This window comes from Carassius carassius, chromosome 39 (assembly GCF_963082965.1).
Source record: "Carassius carassius chromosome 39, fCarCar2.1, whole genome shotgun sequence".
Taxonomy (NCBI): domain Eukaryota; kingdom Metazoa; phylum Chordata; class Actinopteri; order Cypriniformes; family Cyprinidae; genus Carassius; species Carassius carassius.
The window spans coordinates 17,838,417-17,858,158 of NC_081793.1; the positions used below are offsets into that span (position 1 = coordinate 17,838,417).

Below are 19,742 nucleotides of genomic sequence, written 5' to 3' on the forward strand. Positions count from 1 at the left end.
AAATAATGAATAACCAAATCAGTCAATTAATAATAAATGCATTTATTATTATTAGTACATCATTTAATAATTAATAATCAATTAATTAATTAATAAATACATAAATTTGATTATTGTAAGAAAAATATATATATTTTGAATAGTAAATACTAAGGTATATAATGATCAATAATTATTATTATTATAATTATATTTAATAATCGATAATATAATAAATGCTCCTGTATTATTTACTTGCACGCTGACTATCTGAGCTATACAATACATTTATTTATTGTTTTATTGTCATCTGGTAAAGTGCTTAGTGATAACTCTTTACATAATCACTTTGCCGAATGTAATCAGAATGTTTATGTAATTAGTGCTGTTGCAAGATATCATTGTCTCTTCCTCTGGCTTCTTACTGACCTGTGATGACCCCAGTGGTGATGTATAAATCAACGATGGAATGTGAGAAAGAGCTGACTGCCATCCCAAAACCACTCAGGACTCCCCCAAACATCACTGTCGCCCGGCAACCAAAGCGTTCCACCAGAACACTACACAGAGGACCTGCGAGAAAAACACATACGGTAAAAAAAGCTTTAATCTGAGATGGTTTACTCCTAAAATCCCAGCATGACATGCCATATTCCCACAGCTCATTTTCAACAAGCAACACTCAAAACACCACCCTAGAACAATGAACTGCCTTGTTCAAATATGTTAAGCGAAATGTCAACACACAACTCTCTCACAATTAATTGATGTATGGGTATTTAAGAGGTATAATGAAGTGTGTGTAATAAATATTGCATCAAGCTGTTCCTCTTTTATGACTGCTACAATGACTACCAGTAAAAGCCCAATTCACATCTCTGCTGGACTTATGTAATGTAGCTGTTATCAGCTTGAATCAGATGTCAAATAATGACCACAACTTAATTCTCGCAGTGGGATGAATCGCACACTTATGCATTCAGTGCAATTACCTGTTTAACATCTATACCGTACGCAAAAAAAACAAAACAAAACAAACAAAAAATTATTAATAAAGGAGGATAAACATATTGAATACTAATAAGTATTATTTAATAAAATTGCAACAAAAGTAACACAAGTCTCTGGATTGGGAAGTAATTCTGAAGGTTAAATGTCAATTTAGGTTGACTCAGTTTAATATGCAGACACAAGTACAGTATATGTAAGTCATTCATAGGTAGATTCCCCTAAAAGTGTAAACACTGAGACTTTGTGGTGCTTTGAATTATTGCTCTATAATTTTGACCAGCTTGACTCAGCAACATTAGCTCAGGGGTTCACAATTTATTTATTTTTTTCATTAACTGAACACAGATGTAGAATATTTACTTGAAGTACCTGAGATTTTACATTAATATTTTGATCATTTTGAGGCCTGTCAGTTTAATGCGCAAACTTAATTAATTAGTTATGACAAAATAACACAATTCAAATAATTTGACGGAGTTAACACACTGGCCTCGCCCCCAGACGTGGACATCATCTTTCATTTCATACAGTTGACTGTTGACAAATATGATGCAGGGCAACAACTCAATAAATGCAGTTATATCCTAAAATTCAAGATATTGGGGCAAAAAATGCCCCTGTTTGAGTATTTGTTTCATATTTATATCACGATAAGCATTATCACACGAGTGCTGTTTTTGCTAGAATAGCAAGAGTGCAAATGTGATTTTATACAAAAGTTCAGTAAATAAGAAGTTAATATTGCGCGTTTTGGCTCAATTTTGCCAATGAAAATATTACCTAATAAGCCACAGAAGAACTGTTGTGCATCTGTGAACAACAGGTGTTTAGTTTCTGAATGAACCCTTACGAAAATTATCCATGGTTTTACTACAAATAAAAAAAATTAAAAACGTGGTTACTATAGTTAAACCATGGTAACAACACAAATTAACCATGGTTTTGTTACACTAACAATAGTTTAACCATAGTATTTATAGTAAAACTGTGGTTACATGAATGGTAGTCAATAAGGCAAAAAAACGTAGTTAATACAATTTTACTATAATAAAATCATGGTTAATTTTTGTAGGGGGACCCTCGTTTTGAACGAATTGTGTGAACCAATGATTCAAAGGTCTATTTTAGAGAGAGCCGTTTACTTAATTCCTGAAAGAATCAGCCATTTGAACAAATTGAATAAGTGAATGATTCATAAAAACATTTAACTCTACCTGCTGGCAGTTTTAGTTTCTTAGCGAATAATTTCATTTATTTAAAAAAAAAATAATAATAATTAAATAAATAAAGGGATAATTAACCAAAAAATAAATAAATTCTGCCATCACTTACTCACCCTCATGTTGTTTCAAACCTGAATTACCTTTGCACAACGTAAAAGAAGGTATTTTGAAGACTGTTGCTAACAAAGCTGTTTTCGTTACGTGACTTTCATTGCATGAACAAAAAAATACAAAAAAAAAATAGACATTTCTCAAATTATCTTCTTTTATTTTCCATATTATGTTAGGTTGGTTGTTGTAGCCTAAACTTTTATGTGTAATACAATTTATGTTAAATCAAATTAAATATTTAGTTCTAAAGCTTCTATTTGTAATTTCTACTTGATACTTTCTTAATCAACACTGGCTTAAATAATCTTTTTGGGGTATTTTTTAATTAAATTAAAAATGTTGATCGACTGACAGCCCTAATAATTTCAAATAATATTTGCATGTTCACGGTTCTTTGATGTTGGTTAATGGCCACATTAACTAACAAGTAAATATATCTTATCTGTTTTTAGAGTTTTTTTTTATTATTGTTAATTTTAAAATAATTTAGAAATATAGTAATATAGACAAAGAACAAAGACTGCTGCTGCTAAAGGAAATAGTCACGTTTGAGTGTGTTCATACATAGTTCATGCTTTACATCAACTAACTCCACAAATTACAATACAAATGCTTTCAAATGTTTAAACCCTCAAGCTTTTAAGACGTTAACAGTTACTTGAGGTTTTATTTTGGCGAAATACTGGTGAAATGCTGTAACATTGGAAATTAATGTAAATAAATAATGTGAACTTAGCGCACGTTGTGTTCCCAAATGGACATTAAACTCACAGCGCAGAAATTGAGTTAGTGAGAAGCAGCATAGCCTTTGATTTGACAATCACATTTTGATACAAAATAGCAATACTTTGTTTTATTCTGATTAACTATGCAGCACCATTTGTTTATTTTAATATGACATTCAATATAATTAATTATTAGCTCGCAAACCCTTGTTTGGGAAACCCTGGGCTCAGGTAATGCCATAAGTTTGGAGGTGGGATTACTTGTTTTGTCTGACAAATGGAAGATAGGTGGTGTGTTTGGGAAACCTGTTTGAACTATCATTATTTTTGCAATTTCATTTGGTTGTGCTAGTGGAGAAGAAACAACAGACTTTTCAATAACATCCTTACCTCCAGCATGCAGAACTGCCGTCATTATCGATGGCACCCAAGACGTCTCACTGTTACTTGCATGAAATTCTTCCTGAAGATCTAAGTAGAAGATGCCAATGCAGGAGGGGAAGGCCAGTGTCAGAGCTAAGACAAGGATGGTAGCCACCAGGACCACCCAGCCCCAGCCTCCATCTGGAGCATCATAGGCAACTGGATGAGCTTGATCAGAAGGGGGTCCTGGTCCTGGTCCTTGTTTTTCTCCCTCCTCAGATTCAGGCTCACATAGCCCCCCCGACTGCTCCACCATGCTGGAAGGTTGCTGAGGTGCCATATTTTCCGATCTGATGGTAACCAAGTCACTACCACCTGGGCTTTTCCACTTGATCCGGGGAGCTTTGGGCTCTCAGCGGCAGAAGAAAAGCAGGGCAACACATTCTTGCATATTCTATATCATCCAAATAAAGTTTGCTTGTTATACCCCTATACAAAAAATGGGGGGAAAGCTCATCTTATTGAACAATGATCAATTTAAAGCATTTTTTTAGGAACACAAACACATACAAAATAAGAAAATATGGAACAAAATATTGTGTGGAGCTAGAAAAAGTTGCTTTGTTTACCTTTCTGAGAGGTATTTTCTCACGGTTTGTTTGGTCTTAGCTGTTAATATTTATCTAACCTATTGCAGAACACATTTCGATATGGAAACCGATAGTGGTTTTCATTTGTAAATGGATTTGTGTTTAAAAAGTGTCTAATAATCTTTTAAGTGAATATCTCTGAAATATTATGGTCTCTGAAATAATCTCCCTTGAAACAAGAAACTGAATGTAGCAGGCAAACAGCATTGCTTTTCACTGGATGGTTTAACTGAACGGCCATGACCCTTCAATGAACGAGTATGTAGAAGTTACTAAAAGCAAATTACACAAAAAAGTATATATTTACCAGTAACAGCAACTTATATTTTGTTGAAACTATTTATTTAGACTATTATTGCTGTCTTTTCTACAGCTTGATTAAAGTCGTGTCTATAACGCTGATGACGCTCTTAGTGGGTCTGTACCATGGTCTGTACACACCCAGGTTAGGGGTTATAAGGACGATAACGCGTTACAGTAGTCATCAGTAGTCTCATGTTTTTAGAGAATCGGTTGAGTGAATGATTCAAGGATCCATTGACTCACTTAACGCTGAAAAAAATAGATTCCTGTGTCGCCACCTACTGGCGTAACGATGTAACCTAAGGTTACTGAACGAACCAAAATCTCCATCATTTGTATTTTTGTTCACTTGCTCTTCTCCTTCTGTCTGGTAGTTTATTTCTTTTGCTTCTACGTCTGTTTCAGGCTGTTTTGAACATGTTGACATCACAACGACATTTCAGCTGTTCAGGAAGAAGCGACTTTAAATGAAAAACAATGAAACTATACGGAAAAGAGACGCTTGCGACTTTTTTTCAACAAGTGCTACGTAAATAACTACCTAAAACACTTGAGACATGTGTTGGACGGCTGTAGCCCTTCAGTAAGCTGTTTTTATTGTAGGTACCTGAAACCAGCCACATCACCTTGCCACCTGTTGCCAGACTCAAACACGACACAATCCAAAGCTTGACAAAAACTCTTGTAATAAACAACAAACGCACCTTTTCAGCACATTTTCAGGCATCCACGCCAGCACCGTGGGTCTGTCTGCGGGGACAGTCAGGTCAGCGGTAGGAGGATAAAGCAAACGCTAAGGTAACACCAGTGTTGTCTCACACATCGCACCATATAAACAAAATAGAGAGCAAGATGGAGGCAGTAACGGCTCCTTTAACAGCAGTCTACACGTAGAGAAATTTGAGCACCGGGGCGATGGCATGGCATTTCCTCTTGCCTTTCACCCAGAGCAGCTCAGTCTCATTCGGCTGACAGAGCCGCGCAGAAGGGCGGGTTTCTGTATTGATGGCGTAATTAAGCACGTATAACCCATTAATTTTTACAACTAAACATACTTCCATTCCTACATTAGTAAAGTACATTCTACTGATCCCGTGACGCACATTTCAAATCCTAACAAGCATCTAGAGTAGCTTTACTGTCGACAGATATTTCACCCAAAAATTAAAAGTCCGACCAAACCTGTGAAACCTGTCAAACAGAATCTCTCAGACAGTCACCATTCACTTTCATTGTGTAGAGGAAAGAGGATGGTGACTGAGACTGCTTTTTCTTTAGGGTTCCATTAAAAGAAAGTCAGTCATATGGGTTTGATCGAATTTACTTTTATGGGTGAAGTATACCTTCAGTTCAAATGGTATTATTTACAAGATTACCGCTGTAATGAAATATAAGGGAATTGTAAAATCCTGTCTTCCTGGCAAGGCAAATGACCAAACATTTCAATAATTAATAATTCAATTACATTTTTTAAGGCTCTAAAATATTTAGCAGTCTAGAAATTACTGTCATGAGTGCAATCTCAAATATGTTTTTTTATATCAAAATGTTTTTTTAATGGTTACATTTTTTTTTTTAAACAGAATACATATAAGCAAAGTTCTAATGTAAAACATTGTAAACAAAATAAGCACGCCACCAATCTGAAACACAAACACATTTTATGATAAAAATCATACATTATCATTTTGCACTCTGTACATTGCAAGAAACTGCATCAGAAGACAATAAAAAAAATAAAAATAAAAAAAACTTTTTTTTTTTTTTTTTGAAAAGGACAGTCTGATCAGGACTATTCATTTCCAGAACACTTAGCTCCAAAATCTCCATAGCCTAGTGACATATTTGACACTTTACAATAATACTGGTGACAATGCAATACACCCAAAACATCTGATGAAAGAGCAGGTTTTTAGCACGTTAGAATGTGTGTGTACTGTATATTAAAGCATGCAGGTGTTGTAGGCTATTATGGCAGGGAAAAAACAACTCTTATGTTAAACATGGACCATGTTTTTAACTTTTATCTGAAGAAGTTATGACAGAGGTTTGCACTTTTGGCCAGCTCGAAAACATTGAAAAGCTATATTTTAGTTTTATCGGATGCATAGCGTGTTGCATGAGCATATTTAGCCTTAGCAAGCAAGGTTTTCCAATAGTACTCAGTTTGATTTGATCAATTTCTGTACATAACAGTTAAAATAGGATCATATTGTTATTAATATTATTAATACCATCTGTCAGCTGTTCATGCACCAATTCACCTTCACAATATGAAAACATCCCAGCATATAACATTATATACTCAACACATTGCATGCTTCCAAGTTGGCATTCCAAAAAACCAACCCCGTTTTTCAGAATAGCATATAACTTTTTTTTTTTTTACAAAGAAAATATCTTTATTTATATATCTTTTTGTTTGATATTAAACAACATGGGGTACAAGCCCTAAGGAAGAATAGTAGATTTCTAAGGAAAAGGAGATACACAGAAGTCTCATAATCTCAAGTGCTTAAAGCATCAGCAGTCAATGTGACGTCCATATCAGTTTCCTGAACTGTCTCAAATAAATCATGAGACTGCCCATGACATTTTCTTCTGCCTCGCATGGGGTTTGACTCTTAAAAATAGAACAGGAAAAAAAAAAAAAAAAAAATCCACACAGTGAAAACATTATAATGCAGGTAGGTGCAAAATGGAAAGTGCATACTGGGTCAGCTAAATACAGTGGAAAAGCTAAATACAGATGAACCACTGAAACAAGAACAATAACAAACTCAGGGGAAGCGGGTACAGCCAGTATCTGAGTCAAGGAACAGACAGTCAAAACAAACATAAAACAAACACCATTTCTCAACCATCTATATTCTGGAGTAAAGACATGAAGGGCATGACAGGTCAAAGGCATAACACTAGACAAAAAAATTGTACGCAGAAAGACTTAAACGGCACCACCTAGTTTTTAATCCAGGATTCTTCTTTGAAATCAGACCTGAAACCTATTTGAACAATGGGAATGTACAATAGGATCCTGTGAGAGAGCCAAGGTCCCATTACAGGAGCTTCAATGACTAATAATTGGGGCTGAACAAATAAACTCTCCAGGAGGGGGACATAAACATTAACACAACAGAAGAAAGGGAAAGCCAACAACCACAATGTATCTCACAAACTCAAGTACTTTGCCTTCTTGATATGATAAACCAAAGACATGAGTTTAGTGCTATATAGAGGTAAAAAAAAGAGAGAAGAGACAACACTTCAAAACACTGCCGACCATAAAAACGTCACCTTAAGTCTTAAAAGGACCGCTAGATTCAACAAGATTTCATCAATGGATATGAAGAACTGAATAACCAAACTACAGATACCTTTCAAATACTGATAATTTGTGATGTAGTCACAGCAGATTCAGAGAATCATAAAAGATCATTAAAAAAAAAAAAAAATACAGGAGATAAAACAGGAGATCAAGTTTATCTGCTGCTGGATTGGGTTAAACAATGAGGGCCACTGGTTCAATATTTTAATGAAGCAAACATAAAATGTTTTGCCGGAAATTATATTCGATTTTGAAATTAAAAACCTTAATAAATGGAGGCCCTTTACATTCAAAAATGTCCCACTGATGTGATCAGACTTCAAACAAAAATTAGTTAAACAGTTCAATACCCAAAATGTTACGGGGAGAGTTAGATCTGAATTTCAAATGTCAGAAAAGTGTCAAAATACATTCAAAAGCATTCCACTGACGTGATCAGACTTTAAAAAAAAATGAGTTAAACTGTTAAATAGCCATAATGTTACGGGAAGAGTCAGTTTGGAGTTTAAAATGTCAGAAAAGTGTCAAAAAAATGCAACAAAGAGCTACTAATGCAGTTTTGCCCTGACTCAAAACTTGCGGGCACTTTGTACAACAACAGTCTCCTGAACCACCTGGACTATGCTATGCACCTCTGTACAAGAAGTCTCTTGTTTTTTTTCCAGTCATCGGCAAAGTGTTTAAAGGAAAAACACAACAAACTATTTCACATCTCAGCAACCAGGCTTTAAAAAAAATAAAAATACATTAGGGGTCGATTCAGAACCTTCCCCAATCAGAGAGACAAACTCATTTTGATAAACACAAAAAATGACCACCGTGGTACAGATATCAACAATTACATGACTTGCATTCGGCCTCTTCGTAATACATATGGTTTGAATATACATAATCCTCACATGCCCTAAAACCACATATTTCTTTTTTTTTTATCTCCTATTTTGAAATAGTCACAGCGACAAGGCAAAAACAATAAAAAAATCCAGGATGACAGAAGTCAACCAGAATGCCTCGGAAATGTGAGACATCTCCACAGTAATGGACACGCGATTTGGAGCATCTGACCGGACGATTGGCAGTATGAGTTTTCTCTTGTCCTCTGGTCCTTTCCAGATGGGCAGTTAACAAAAGAAACATGCCACTTTCAAGATAAAATACTTCACGTACAAAAGCTGCTGTCTTCGTTTTTTCCATTGTGCCATCTGCTGTGCTCTTGGTCTGACCAGGGAATGGGAAATGAATGCTGAAATGATACACATATGGCTGCTAATGATTTACAGTATAAGTTAATGTGGCTGTTATGAGAAGCTGTATTGACGGTCAGAGAAATTAGGCTATCTTGCACGCCATTTGGAAGTCCTGAGGAAATTATGGACACAGCCGAGCCAACAGGGGCAGCTGAACCCCCTTAAAACATTTAAAGCCACCAGTTGTGAAGATTATGATGATAATGACCGGGATATGAGGAGGATGATGATGATGAAGTCTGCATAAATAAGCATTAGGATGAATGATAAATCCTTCCCTGTAATCCTCTCTCTAAGCAGGTCTTGCATCAAATGTGCTGCTCTGAGATTTAACCTCGGATGTATTTTTGATTAGTTGATTACTGATGATAGTTAGTGGTGGTGCTGATCGGTTAATGCTGCAGCACTGAAAGGAGGAGGGGGACTGAAACCCCCACAGTGGAAAGGCACAAGGGAGGAGGGGAGGGTGAGGTGGTGGTCTGATGAACTTGAAGTCAGCTGTATGGTGGAGGAGGATCTGGAGAAAGGAGGTGAGGGATGGGAGATCTGGGTGGGCTCAGGCACCAGGTTCCTCACATCCTGGACCCCCTCTCCTGAAGGATCTGTGGAGGAAACATGAGGATAATGATGAGCTCTACAGTTTTTAGAAATATATTCTCATCAATCATTTATAACTGCTTCAATTTTTTTAAATTAAAATATTTAATTTAATAAATATAATATATTTAATAAATAATATATTTTACTGCTATTACTACTACTACAAACTATAATTATTATTATCATATGCTACCTTATTTCATGAATTAGTGTAAACGTGTAACAAAATGTCATATTAATAATATATTAGTTTAGTTTATATAACTTTTATAGTGTTATTATTATTACTATTCTATTTACTATTATTATTATTAGGGTTGCACAATTTGGGGGAAAACTTTTAAAAAACCAAGTTGTGAATATATATTATTATAGCTATAAAATATTATTATATTATTATCATTTTATCATACCTTTATTCAGTTTAAACATTTCTTTGATATGTTTTTGCAAAAAAAAAAATGATAATAATAATAAAAAAAAAATGATAATAATAATAGTAATTTTTATTGTTAAATATTTGGGGTAAATCCAATTGCGATTTTTCTGATAACATTTAAAAAATGCTATTTAAATGTGATTAAAAAAAACTTTTTAGGTTTGCTGTGCTTGTTTGTTTCAAATCTTTGTGACTGTATATCAATACGGCTATAAAATAATGATAGTTATATTAATTAGTAGTGGTAGTAGTAAGTATTATATTTTGTTTTCAAAGTTTTCAAAGAAATTATACTAAATAAGGTAGTATGTAATAGTGTTCATCTTACCTTAGCCTTCTCGGTGGGCTCGATAACAATTCCATTAGTGGAGTTGTTGAGCTCCCGGGAAACGACGCACAGAAATTCGGCCTGGTCCTCGTTGCCATAGTTATAGGAGGAGCCGATACTTATGAGCTTGAGATAGACAAGTTGAGTCAAATTTGTACCATAGCAAACAGATGAGCAACCAAAACACTGGCTTATGTAAGTCCCAAAGAAACGTGCAGACATATTCATTTTCTCAAAAACATCATGTGCAGAGTTTAAAACAGTGAGGGACATGACTGTGTAAGATCACGGCTATCCAGAGACCTTCGGTATGTCTGATTTAAAAGATGCTACAATACTCCAGACAGAGTATCTGCACCTATACTGGTTAAGAGCACCACATATGAAATAAAACCTACCTGTTCAAACTTCCATCCGTCTGACATAGTGGAAACCATCTGAGTGAGCTCCTCCTCTTGACATTGTAATACACGATACACATGCTTCACAGGGCCCTGTAAAAACAATAATATTCTGAATTAGGGCTAAAACAGAATAATAAATCATTGTATAAAGGTGCACAGGTTTTTGAAACATCCTTTAATGAGATAGTTAGGACTTAATTTACTCGCCCTAATGTCCTTTTAAACTTGTATGACTTTATTTCTTCGGCGTAGCCAATATAGATATTGAGGAGAATGCACTTTCTTTATATATATAATGCAAGCATACACGTCTGGTGTATGCAAAAGAGCAGCGTGAACATTCTTCAAAACATCATTTGCACTCTACAGAAGAAATAGGACACAAGGGTGAAAAAATAACTTCTTTTTTTTTTTTAAGTCTTCTTTGAAGCAAATTCTCAAATCATGTCTATGAGTCAGTGCTCGTCTTTACTGAAGGTTGGGCCGCTGTACATTTTAACATTGTTTCAAAGAAGGTTCACTGTTCCCAAATAGTTCTCGAACGAGGAACTCTCTGATTCGGATGAACTTTTAGACACAGACTGCTTGAAGGTAGACAATGAAACACTCCCTTTGAGCAATCCCAGTACTTCTAGCAAATTTGCTGATTGATTGATTGCAGAGCTGTGCTCAAAAAAACAAGTCTAAAAAGTATTATTTTCCTCCGGCGGTTGTTTTCCCACATACCTGAGACGTTCTGTTTTCATTGTCTCGTATCCTCTCCTTCACCAGCCTCACAAGTGATACAATGTTGTAAAACTCTGCTTCCTCTAGAACACCTGCAGTGGCCAGAGAATCAGTGACAATCTATCATCTGGTTACTGCTTTATAATCAGTGAGTAAAAAATGTTAGAACGATCCTTTTAAAGCTACACCCATGTCAATAAAAGGGTATGGTTAAATTATGCACTACTATAAGACCAAACTGACACAAAAAAAGAATATATATATATATAGGACACAGACTGTAAGCCTTTCTTTATCCCACCAGTCCAGCAGTAAATTATATCTTACACAAGTAGTGAGGTCCCTTTCCACACACACACACACACACACACACACACACACACACACACACACACACACACACAAATGATGTTTCTAAATGAAACTAGGCCATTACTGTTCCATTATGACGTTTTTGAGGGCAGCATGCCCAGATCATCTCACCCTCCTCAGCGAGGTTCTTGTTGATGATCAACTTCCCATGCCTCAAGTAGTTCAAGATGGGTCCGAAATATGTGGGATCCCTGTCAATCAAATATGCTCCTGTCTCATCCTGTGAGAAAAGACACTTTTAAAAAAAACACTGCTTGTTGCAACTGCAATTCAATTTTCATTACACTTCACCATCACTGTTGTGGTCACTGCAGTTATATTGTTGAATCACTTGTGAAATCCCCTTGACAAACCGCTGTTTCCGTTAACGTCATGTTAACGGCACTCAAGCAGCAGGTAGTGGTGTCTGATTATCAAGTGCGAGAGTATTTCTAGAACCCAGAGTCCATTCATTCTGCAGAAGTACATACTGAATAATTTAAGTATTTAGTATAGTAATTAGAGCAGCAACAACAGCTTTTTTTTTTTTTTAAGTGAGAGCCTCTGGTGGTTTTTGCACTTTAAACTGTGGTTGGTACTTTTAAATGAATTAACACTTTGGAAAGGAAATCCTCTGCAGTAGTGTAAATAACACTTGTATACTCTGCTGCAAAATACAGTTTGGTACTTGTCAACTGTGTTTTGGAACATGGAATGTAGTTTATAGATCCAGTTGATCAAAGTAATAAACTATCTTGGAACAGCGACCAATTTAAGTGGCAAAGCAGGTTCCTGAAAATGTAACTGGCTGGTCCAATCTGGTCGAAAAACAGAAACAAATCAATTACCAGTTGGTCATCTTAAGCCGGTCAAGGTGGTTACCAGCTCGCAGCAGATAATGACAAAATAGACCATCTAGAAACCAGCTACAGAAACCCATCTACGTACTACTTAAATGCACAAAAAAATTCTTCAATCATCCACCTTCTTCCTTCTGTAAAACCTAAAAGAAGATATTTTGAGAAATGACTCAGTGTTTTTGTCTATACGATGAAAGGCAGTGGCAACCAGAATTGTTTGGTTCATAACACTCTTCAGAATATCTCCTTTTGTCTTCAACGTAAGAAAGAATGTGACATGTTTAGAAAGATGCAAGGGTGAGTAAATAATTAAAAAAGAATAATTGTTGGATAAACTATTATTGCTTTACACTGGATTTTATTTATATAAACTGGACCTCATGGGTGCACTACAGATACTTTATATAAATTTTAATGTTAATATTTTACACACATGAAAAATGTCAGGTGACTCGTTCATTTTAAAGGAGTAAGACATGCTTGTGTGAACCGAGCCTTACCTTATCCGAATCCAGATCTGGATCTTCCTGACATAATCGATACAGAAATGATTTAGGATCCCTGCACAGGGTCTGTTTCGTTGTAACAAAATAGGTTCCCCCGACATTCAGCCGAACCCACCGAGATCCAGGCTTCTCTGTGGCTTCTGGTGATGGGGAAGTGGGGTTGCTCTTCATAGGAAACCCAAACACTGCTCTGGAGCCGGAGACCACTGGACTGCACAAGCCGCTCCGGGGCGGAATCAGCAGTGAAGGCGAGGGGAGTCTCACGCTCACGGAGCCTCGGATCTCACAATGCTCGGTCTGCTCGATGATGCCAATCGCGCTGGACTCAACGTGCAACTCTGCCATATTTTCGCAGCGCAAACAGTCAGTTCCGTTTCGATCAGACAATGCCTTTATTTAGCGCTCCGCACGGCGCTGTTACGCTAAACGGGCCGCGTTTACACGCGCTGATAACGACGGCAAAAGCGTTGCTGTGTGTTAGTAACGCGCACGCGAGGCGACATAGCTTACAATTCCCCAAAAACGCTATACTGTTCCGTTTTGTTTATACAAGCGACCCATGTAAGCTACAAATATTATGGGTGAGACTCAACATAACACTTCCCGGTCATGTAAATCAATATGTGACAAAATAAAAGTCTTGACGATAATATAATAAATCGGTAACTGAAATAAACAATAATTTTTTACATTATATATATATACAGAACTTAAACAGTTACATGAACATAAGACGTGTGGATAAGTTAAATAAATAAAATTAAAGCTAACATATATAGAAGTATGAAGAAGCACGTAACAAATACACACACAAAATGAAAACTGAAAATATCAAAAATAAAAACCAATTCAAAATAAGTAAATACTATAATAGTACATAAATAATACTAAAATCAATACAATCCTGCTGAAAAAAGTTAAACATTTGAAAATGGTTTATAAAGCAATGAGCACAGAAAGCCAGAATTTGATATTTTTATTATTGAATTTATGTACATATTGGTTGTTAATCATTTAAATGAAACAACTATTATAATAATGTTATATTCTGTTTTACATTGCACTGCAAGTACAGTCTAGCTTGAATGAAACCAAAGAAAGTTTTCCAATTAAACTTACTGACCAACTTTAAGATATAGATTCAGTACAAAATCCCATTTCATTTAAAACAGTTTCTGTGTCTCTCAGAAGGTTGTGCAGTGGGTCCAGCACTGGGGTGAAGTGCTGGACCACCCATTCCTAAACTATAGAGTCTGAGTACAGCAGACACATCTCTCCTCTCACCTCTCACACCTGGCTCTCCACGGCATCACGAATCCTCTTGGAGGAGATGAGAGGAAAAACAGGGATATATCCCATCATAAGGACATTGTTAAGAATTCACATGAATAAGACACATGGTATATCTCAAAAATATTAAGCATAAAATGTTTTCAACATTGACAATAATCAAAAATATTTATTGGGCACCAAATCAGCTTATTAGAATGATTTCTGAAAGATAATGTGACACTGGAGACTGGAGTCATGATGCTGAAAATTCAGCTTTGCATCACAGAAATAAATTCCATTTTGAAATATATTAAATAAATTATCAAATACATACTTGGTGAGCACAAGAGCACAAGAGCACAAGCACAAGAGGCTTCTTTCAAAAACATTAAACAATCTGAGCAACCACAAACTTCTGAATGGTAGTCTAAAAATAAGTATACATAATAAGAAACTTACATTTTTGTTTGTGCTTTAATCTGTTAATAAGTGGGTTAACTGTATATTTTTGCTTGTGATAGGGTGAGAACCAGCCCCTCACAAACCTATTATGCAAGAATGAATACAAATATTTGGTGAAAAGTCACCATTAACTGCACAACCATCTTTTAAAAGTAAAACCTTAGTAGCCCTAAACTCACATATTGTTCTGAAAATGTCTCAGTTCTGTAGACTCCAGCAGAGACGTCAGCTTCACTATGAGTTCAGTTAGTTTTGCCCCAGCAAAGGAGCAAGACGTTCTGGAAGACAATCTAGGACACACAGGCCAAAGAACATTTTGTAAATGAGTCTATTTTAAAGTAAGCCTTGAGGTTTATTAGTGTTACACTCACACATGCTTTTTTATCTTTCAGGTCACGAATATGAATGTGAAATACCTCTCAAGTGTCTCCTACATCCACAGTACCAAGTGTCTTAACCACCCTTTTTTGAACATCATAATAATATTTTGAAAATATATACTCACCTGTATGGAAGCTGAGCCATAAATTGAAGAACTTTCAGCTCTCCTTCATTGGAAAACATATACTCATATTCAATGAGCAAGCCATTTGCACCAAGATCAGCAAATAACTGGATCATATGTAGCAACATATTCATGTTTAATTTCTTAAAATATTATTTAAACAGAAAAAAAAAATTGTACCTCAATTAAGTAGCCGATTCTAGGAGGTGCCCCTTTCAGGTCCAAATGCACCATGCCTCATATTTAAATCACGGCATTAACAACCAAGACTGTGTAATTTATTATCCTTTAATCTTTTGCATTTTGTCATTTAATAAGTGCTGATAATGTAACTTGAGTAACTGGAGCTCGTTCTCCTTTTATGTATTTCTGTTTTTTTTTTTTTTGAACTTTATTGTGGATACACACACACACACACACACACACACAAAAACATGAACATTGTCCTAAGACTGGGCTTCATACATTATTTACAATCAGAAACATAAACAATTTAAGGCTAGGCTTATGTCCTATTTCAGAAAGTCAATAACTGGACCCCATTTTCTTTCAAAAACTGGGGTTTTTAATTGCAGTTGTGCTGTCAACCGTTCCATTAAATAAACTTGTCTTATCTTTTGTGTCCATTGCGTAACGGTAGGTGGCTCAGGTTTTAACCAACAGATTGTTATCATTTTCCTTGCCGTCATTAAGAGGAGATGGAGAAGAAATGCTTGATCTTGAGAAAGATTGTCTGGAAAGATATCCAGTAAAGATGTTTGGGAGTCAAAAGAGATGTTCACTTTTAGTAGATTTTCCAAAATGCCCTTAATGTCCGTCCAAAAGCTATGTATGGTGGGACAGTCCCAAAAGATGTGAGTTTGATCACTGACCAATCCACAGTTCCTCCAACATTTGTCATTCATACTACTCTTGGTGAGGAAAGATCTTAACGGAGTCCTGAAAAATCAGATTTTCGTCTTCCAATCAAACTCCCTCCAGACCTGACTGCCCACACCCTTATGACAGCCAGAGCAAATGTTAACCCAAACATCATCATCCAAGGTAGCATTCAGCTCCATTTCCCATTGTTGTTTTATATGTTGTGTATTATCTGACATGTCAATCAACAATTTTTTGAACATCAAGGACATTTGTTTTTCATTACACCAACATTTTCAATCAAATTAATAAAATGCTTCTCTATATTTTTAGGCTCTCTTCTGATCAGTTCCCAATCATTATGTTTTGTTACATAGCTCCTTATACTTATATAAATTACTTGAGGGTAACTTGAATTTCGCTCTTAATTGGGCAAAGGTTTTAATTACATTTCCATCAAACAATTGATTCACTGTGAGGAGACCCCTCTCAGCCCATCCCTGAAAGTCTTTGCTGTCTGATAAAGATGGAAGGAACTCAATATTTCTATTAATAGTCATAGCTCGAGTTAAAGCAGTCTTTCCCTTCAACTGCTTTTGGACCTTATTCCAAATCTTTAAAGTATGTTTGACCCATAAATTCACAATTTTTATTTTTTTCTGAGACTACAGGTTGAGAAATGGGAGTTGAGAGAGAGACTTCCGGCACCGAATATTCTTCCATAGAGACCCACTGTGATTCCGGATCACGAATGATCCATGCCACCACAGCTTTTATTTGGGCAGCCCAATAGTACAATTTGAAGTTTGGTAGATTTAAATCCCCATTTCCCTTAGGCGACATTAAAATGTTAAGGCGCACTCTTGGTCTTTTGTTCTGCCATATAAATTTTGCGTTAGTTTATCTAGAAATTTGAAAGTAGATTGTGGTATAACAACAGGGACGTTTTGGAACAGAAATAATAATCTTGGAAGAATAGTCATTCTTATACATTCAATTCTACCCAAAAGAGAAAGCGATAGTACATTCCATCTGTTTAAATCAGATCTGATTTCCTTTAACAATTTATCATAGTTAGATGAAAACAACTGCGTAGTCTTGGGCGTAAGAATTACTCCCAAGATATTTAAACCTCTGCTTGGAGTGTCTAAATGAGACAAGATTATCCAACTGCAATGGCCAAGTCCCAACAATTATTAAGGCTTTGGATTTTTTTGTATTAATTTTATAACCTGATATCATACTATACTCCTTAAGACTGTGGAGCAAAGACGGAACAGAAGTGATAGGGTTTTCCAGAAATAATAAAATATCGTCAGCGAAGAATGACAATTAATGCTGAACATTTGATTCATCTCTTATTCCCTGTATTAGAGGATTGGATCTAATCAGTTCGGCTAACGGCTCTATACTCAAAGCAAATAGTGAGGGTGAAGGAACTTCACCCTGCCTAGTGCCGCGTCCCAGTGGAAAAAATTTTGAGCAGTTCCCATTGACCCTTACTCGTAACTTTGGGTTTTTATAAAAAGTTTGGACCCACTTTATAAACGTCTCATTGAAGCCCATGTGCCTTAATGTCTGTTGTAGGAAGCCCCAGTCCACCCGATCAAATGCTTTTTCAGCATCCAAGCTGAGAAGCATTGATGGGCTATTCCTTTTCTGTGCCACTATTAGGAGGTTTAAAGCTCTTCGAACATTATCCGTCCCCTGTCTATTGGCGATAAAGCCAGTCTGATCGGGTTTCACAAGTTTTCTCATATATTTTTGTATTCTGTTTGCAATGATGGCTGTCAGTATCTTTAGATCAACACAGAGGAGGCTGATGGGGCGATAAGACGAGCACAGAGTAAGATCTTTACCATCTTTATGAATGACACTAATAATCGCTTCAGACCACGACTGAGTAGGATCCCCCTCTGAAAGTCCATAATTATAAACTTTATCCAAAAGGCGTAAGCTCTTTTTCAAATAATTTATAGTATTCACCTGGGAGGCCATCCACTCCTGGAGATTTATTATTTGTAAGTTTTAAAATGCTGTTTTTTATTTCCTATCTTTTAATTGGACTTGTCAATAGATCGGCTTCCTTCTCAGTCAATTTAGTAAGACATATTGATTTGAAAAAGTTCTCTGTTTTTTCCCCCTTGTTTTGACAGCTCTCTTCCTTGTACAATTCTTGGTAGTAAGTGGCAAACGCCTTTGCCACATCCTTGGTTTGTGATAGCATTTCCCCAGAATTTGGACACCTGATTCTATGGACAACTCTGCCTGATTGTGCTTTTCGCAACTGAAATGCTAACAATCTGCTTGCCCGGTTACCAAATTCATAATACTTTTGATTTGTGAATCGAATTTGTGAAGCTGCCCCTCTGCTTTATAAGTTAATAAGTAATTTAATTTCTGCCTATTTTCTTTCAACATATTAAGTGTGTCATTATTTTGTACTGTTTGGTATTCTTTCTCTAATTGTCTAATTTTGTTTTCCAATCCTAATTGTTCTGCAAGCCTCTCTCGTTTTAATCTTGATGAAATCGCAATAATGTTTCCTTTTAGGACACATTTGGCTCCCTCCCATAATACTGATGGACTTACGGTCTCATTGTCATTAAATTTAATATACTACACCTTGTATGTATTACTTATTCAGCCTCGTTCCTTTTCAAATATGTAAAGCCTTGTTACATATTCATTTTCAAATATGTACTTTTTAACCCAAAGAAGCTGAGCATAAGAAAGAATCTCTGTTTACAATCCTTTACTGTACACTGTCACGCACACACCCACCAACACAGTAAAGTTCTTCTGAGAAGCACGACGGGCATTGTAGTTTTTTGTGCATTCTTAAACCAACAGTAATACAGACGTAGGACTACAAGCGATTGTACTTCCGCCCAGGACCGGAAATTGTGAAACGTGGTTCTCTGCAGGGGTGTTATTTTAGAATAAAAGCATATATTAACAAAGACTATAGATTATATAGTCTCAAAGAGACTTTGATATTAATTACAATACTATTTTTAAATGTAAAATGTAAATGTAATATTTAAAAGGATTGAAATGAATAATTATTATAATTTATTAGGCAATATTATTATTCAAAAATTATAACAAGTTAAATTTTAAGGTTACTGAGAAATGTACTTTTATAATATGTTTATTTACATTGTAAAAACATTCATTTAAGATTCTGGAATCTCTAGCAACATAATTTGTGTTCTGAGTAAACGTAACAAATGTCACACTCTAGTGGACAATGCTTCAATGTACAATAATGGTGATACTGACATTTTTGATCCAAAATTCATTGGTAACAGGTTAGTGGTTAAAATATCTAAGTTCTAATCCTGGAAGGTGTGATTCATGAACTGTGAACAACTTTGAGGCTACTTACATTTCACAGACATGCAAGAATACTTGTAAACTAGTATTATTATTATTTATTATTATTATTAATACCTTTTTCTAATTGTATTTTTACAATTACTGTACTG

At 35.6% G+C, this 19,742-nt stretch overlaps 2 protein-coding genes and 1 long non-coding RNA gene across 3 annotated transcripts in view; all 3 read right to left on the reverse strand.

Annotated features, from left to right (window-relative positions):
* Positions 1 to 5,147, reverse strand: part of LOC132121517 (monocarboxylate transporter 6-like) — a 175,080-nt gene extending 169,933 nt beyond the window's left edge. The window contains 3 exon segments of the mRNA XM_059530999.1: positions 409 to 552; positions 3,440 to 3,901; positions 5,070 to 5,147. Coding sequence (XP_059386982.1) covers positions 409 to 552; positions 3,440 to 3,752 — 457 coding nt within the window. The 5' untranslated portion in view covers positions 3,753 to 3,901; positions 5,070 to 5,147.
* A 3,193-nt stretch (positions 5,148 to 8,340) lies between these two features.
* LOC132121519 (BTB/POZ domain-containing protein KCTD5-like) lies at positions 8,341 to 13,762 on the reverse strand. Its single transcript, XM_059531002.1, has 6 exons — positions 13,146 to 13,762; positions 11,918 to 12,026; positions 11,435 to 11,526; positions 10,703 to 10,798; positions 10,305 to 10,430; positions 8,341 to 9,539 (listed from the first exon to the last, which is right to left on the reverse strand). Exons 1-6 carry the CDS (start codon positions 13,494 to 13,496, stop codon positions 9,510 to 9,512), a joined length of 804 nt encoding a protein of 267 aa, XP_059386985.1. The 5' UTR covers positions 13,497 to 13,762; the 3' UTR covers positions 8,341 to 9,509.
* Positions 13,763 to 14,196: 434 nt separating this feature from the next.
* LOC132121075 (uncharacterized) lies at positions 14,197 to 15,633 on the reverse strand. Its single transcript, XR_009426229.1, has 3 exons — positions 15,571 to 15,633; positions 15,065 to 15,497; positions 14,197 to 14,469 (listed from the first exon to the last, which is right to left on the reverse strand). It is a non-coding gene; the product is annotated as an uncharacterized LOC132121075 (long non-coding RNA).
* Positions 15,634 to 19,742: the final 4,109 nt, after the last annotated feature.

Bases quoted from the DNA above. Each gene is read 5' to 3' on its own strand.
- LOC132121519 (XM_059531002.1), bottom strand. From the start codon at position 13,496: ATGGCAGAGTTGCACGTTGAGTCCAGCGCGATTGGCATCATCGAGCAG. The intron at 10,431-10,702 runs GTAGGTTTTATT...GTCTATCTCAAG, and splicing joins ACGGATGGAAGTTTGAACAG to CTCATAAGTATCGGCTCCTC. The intron at 9,540-10,304 runs GTAAGATGAACA...TTTCCTCCACAG, and splicing joins AGCCCACCGAGAAGGCTAAG to ATCCTTCAGGAGAGGGGGTC.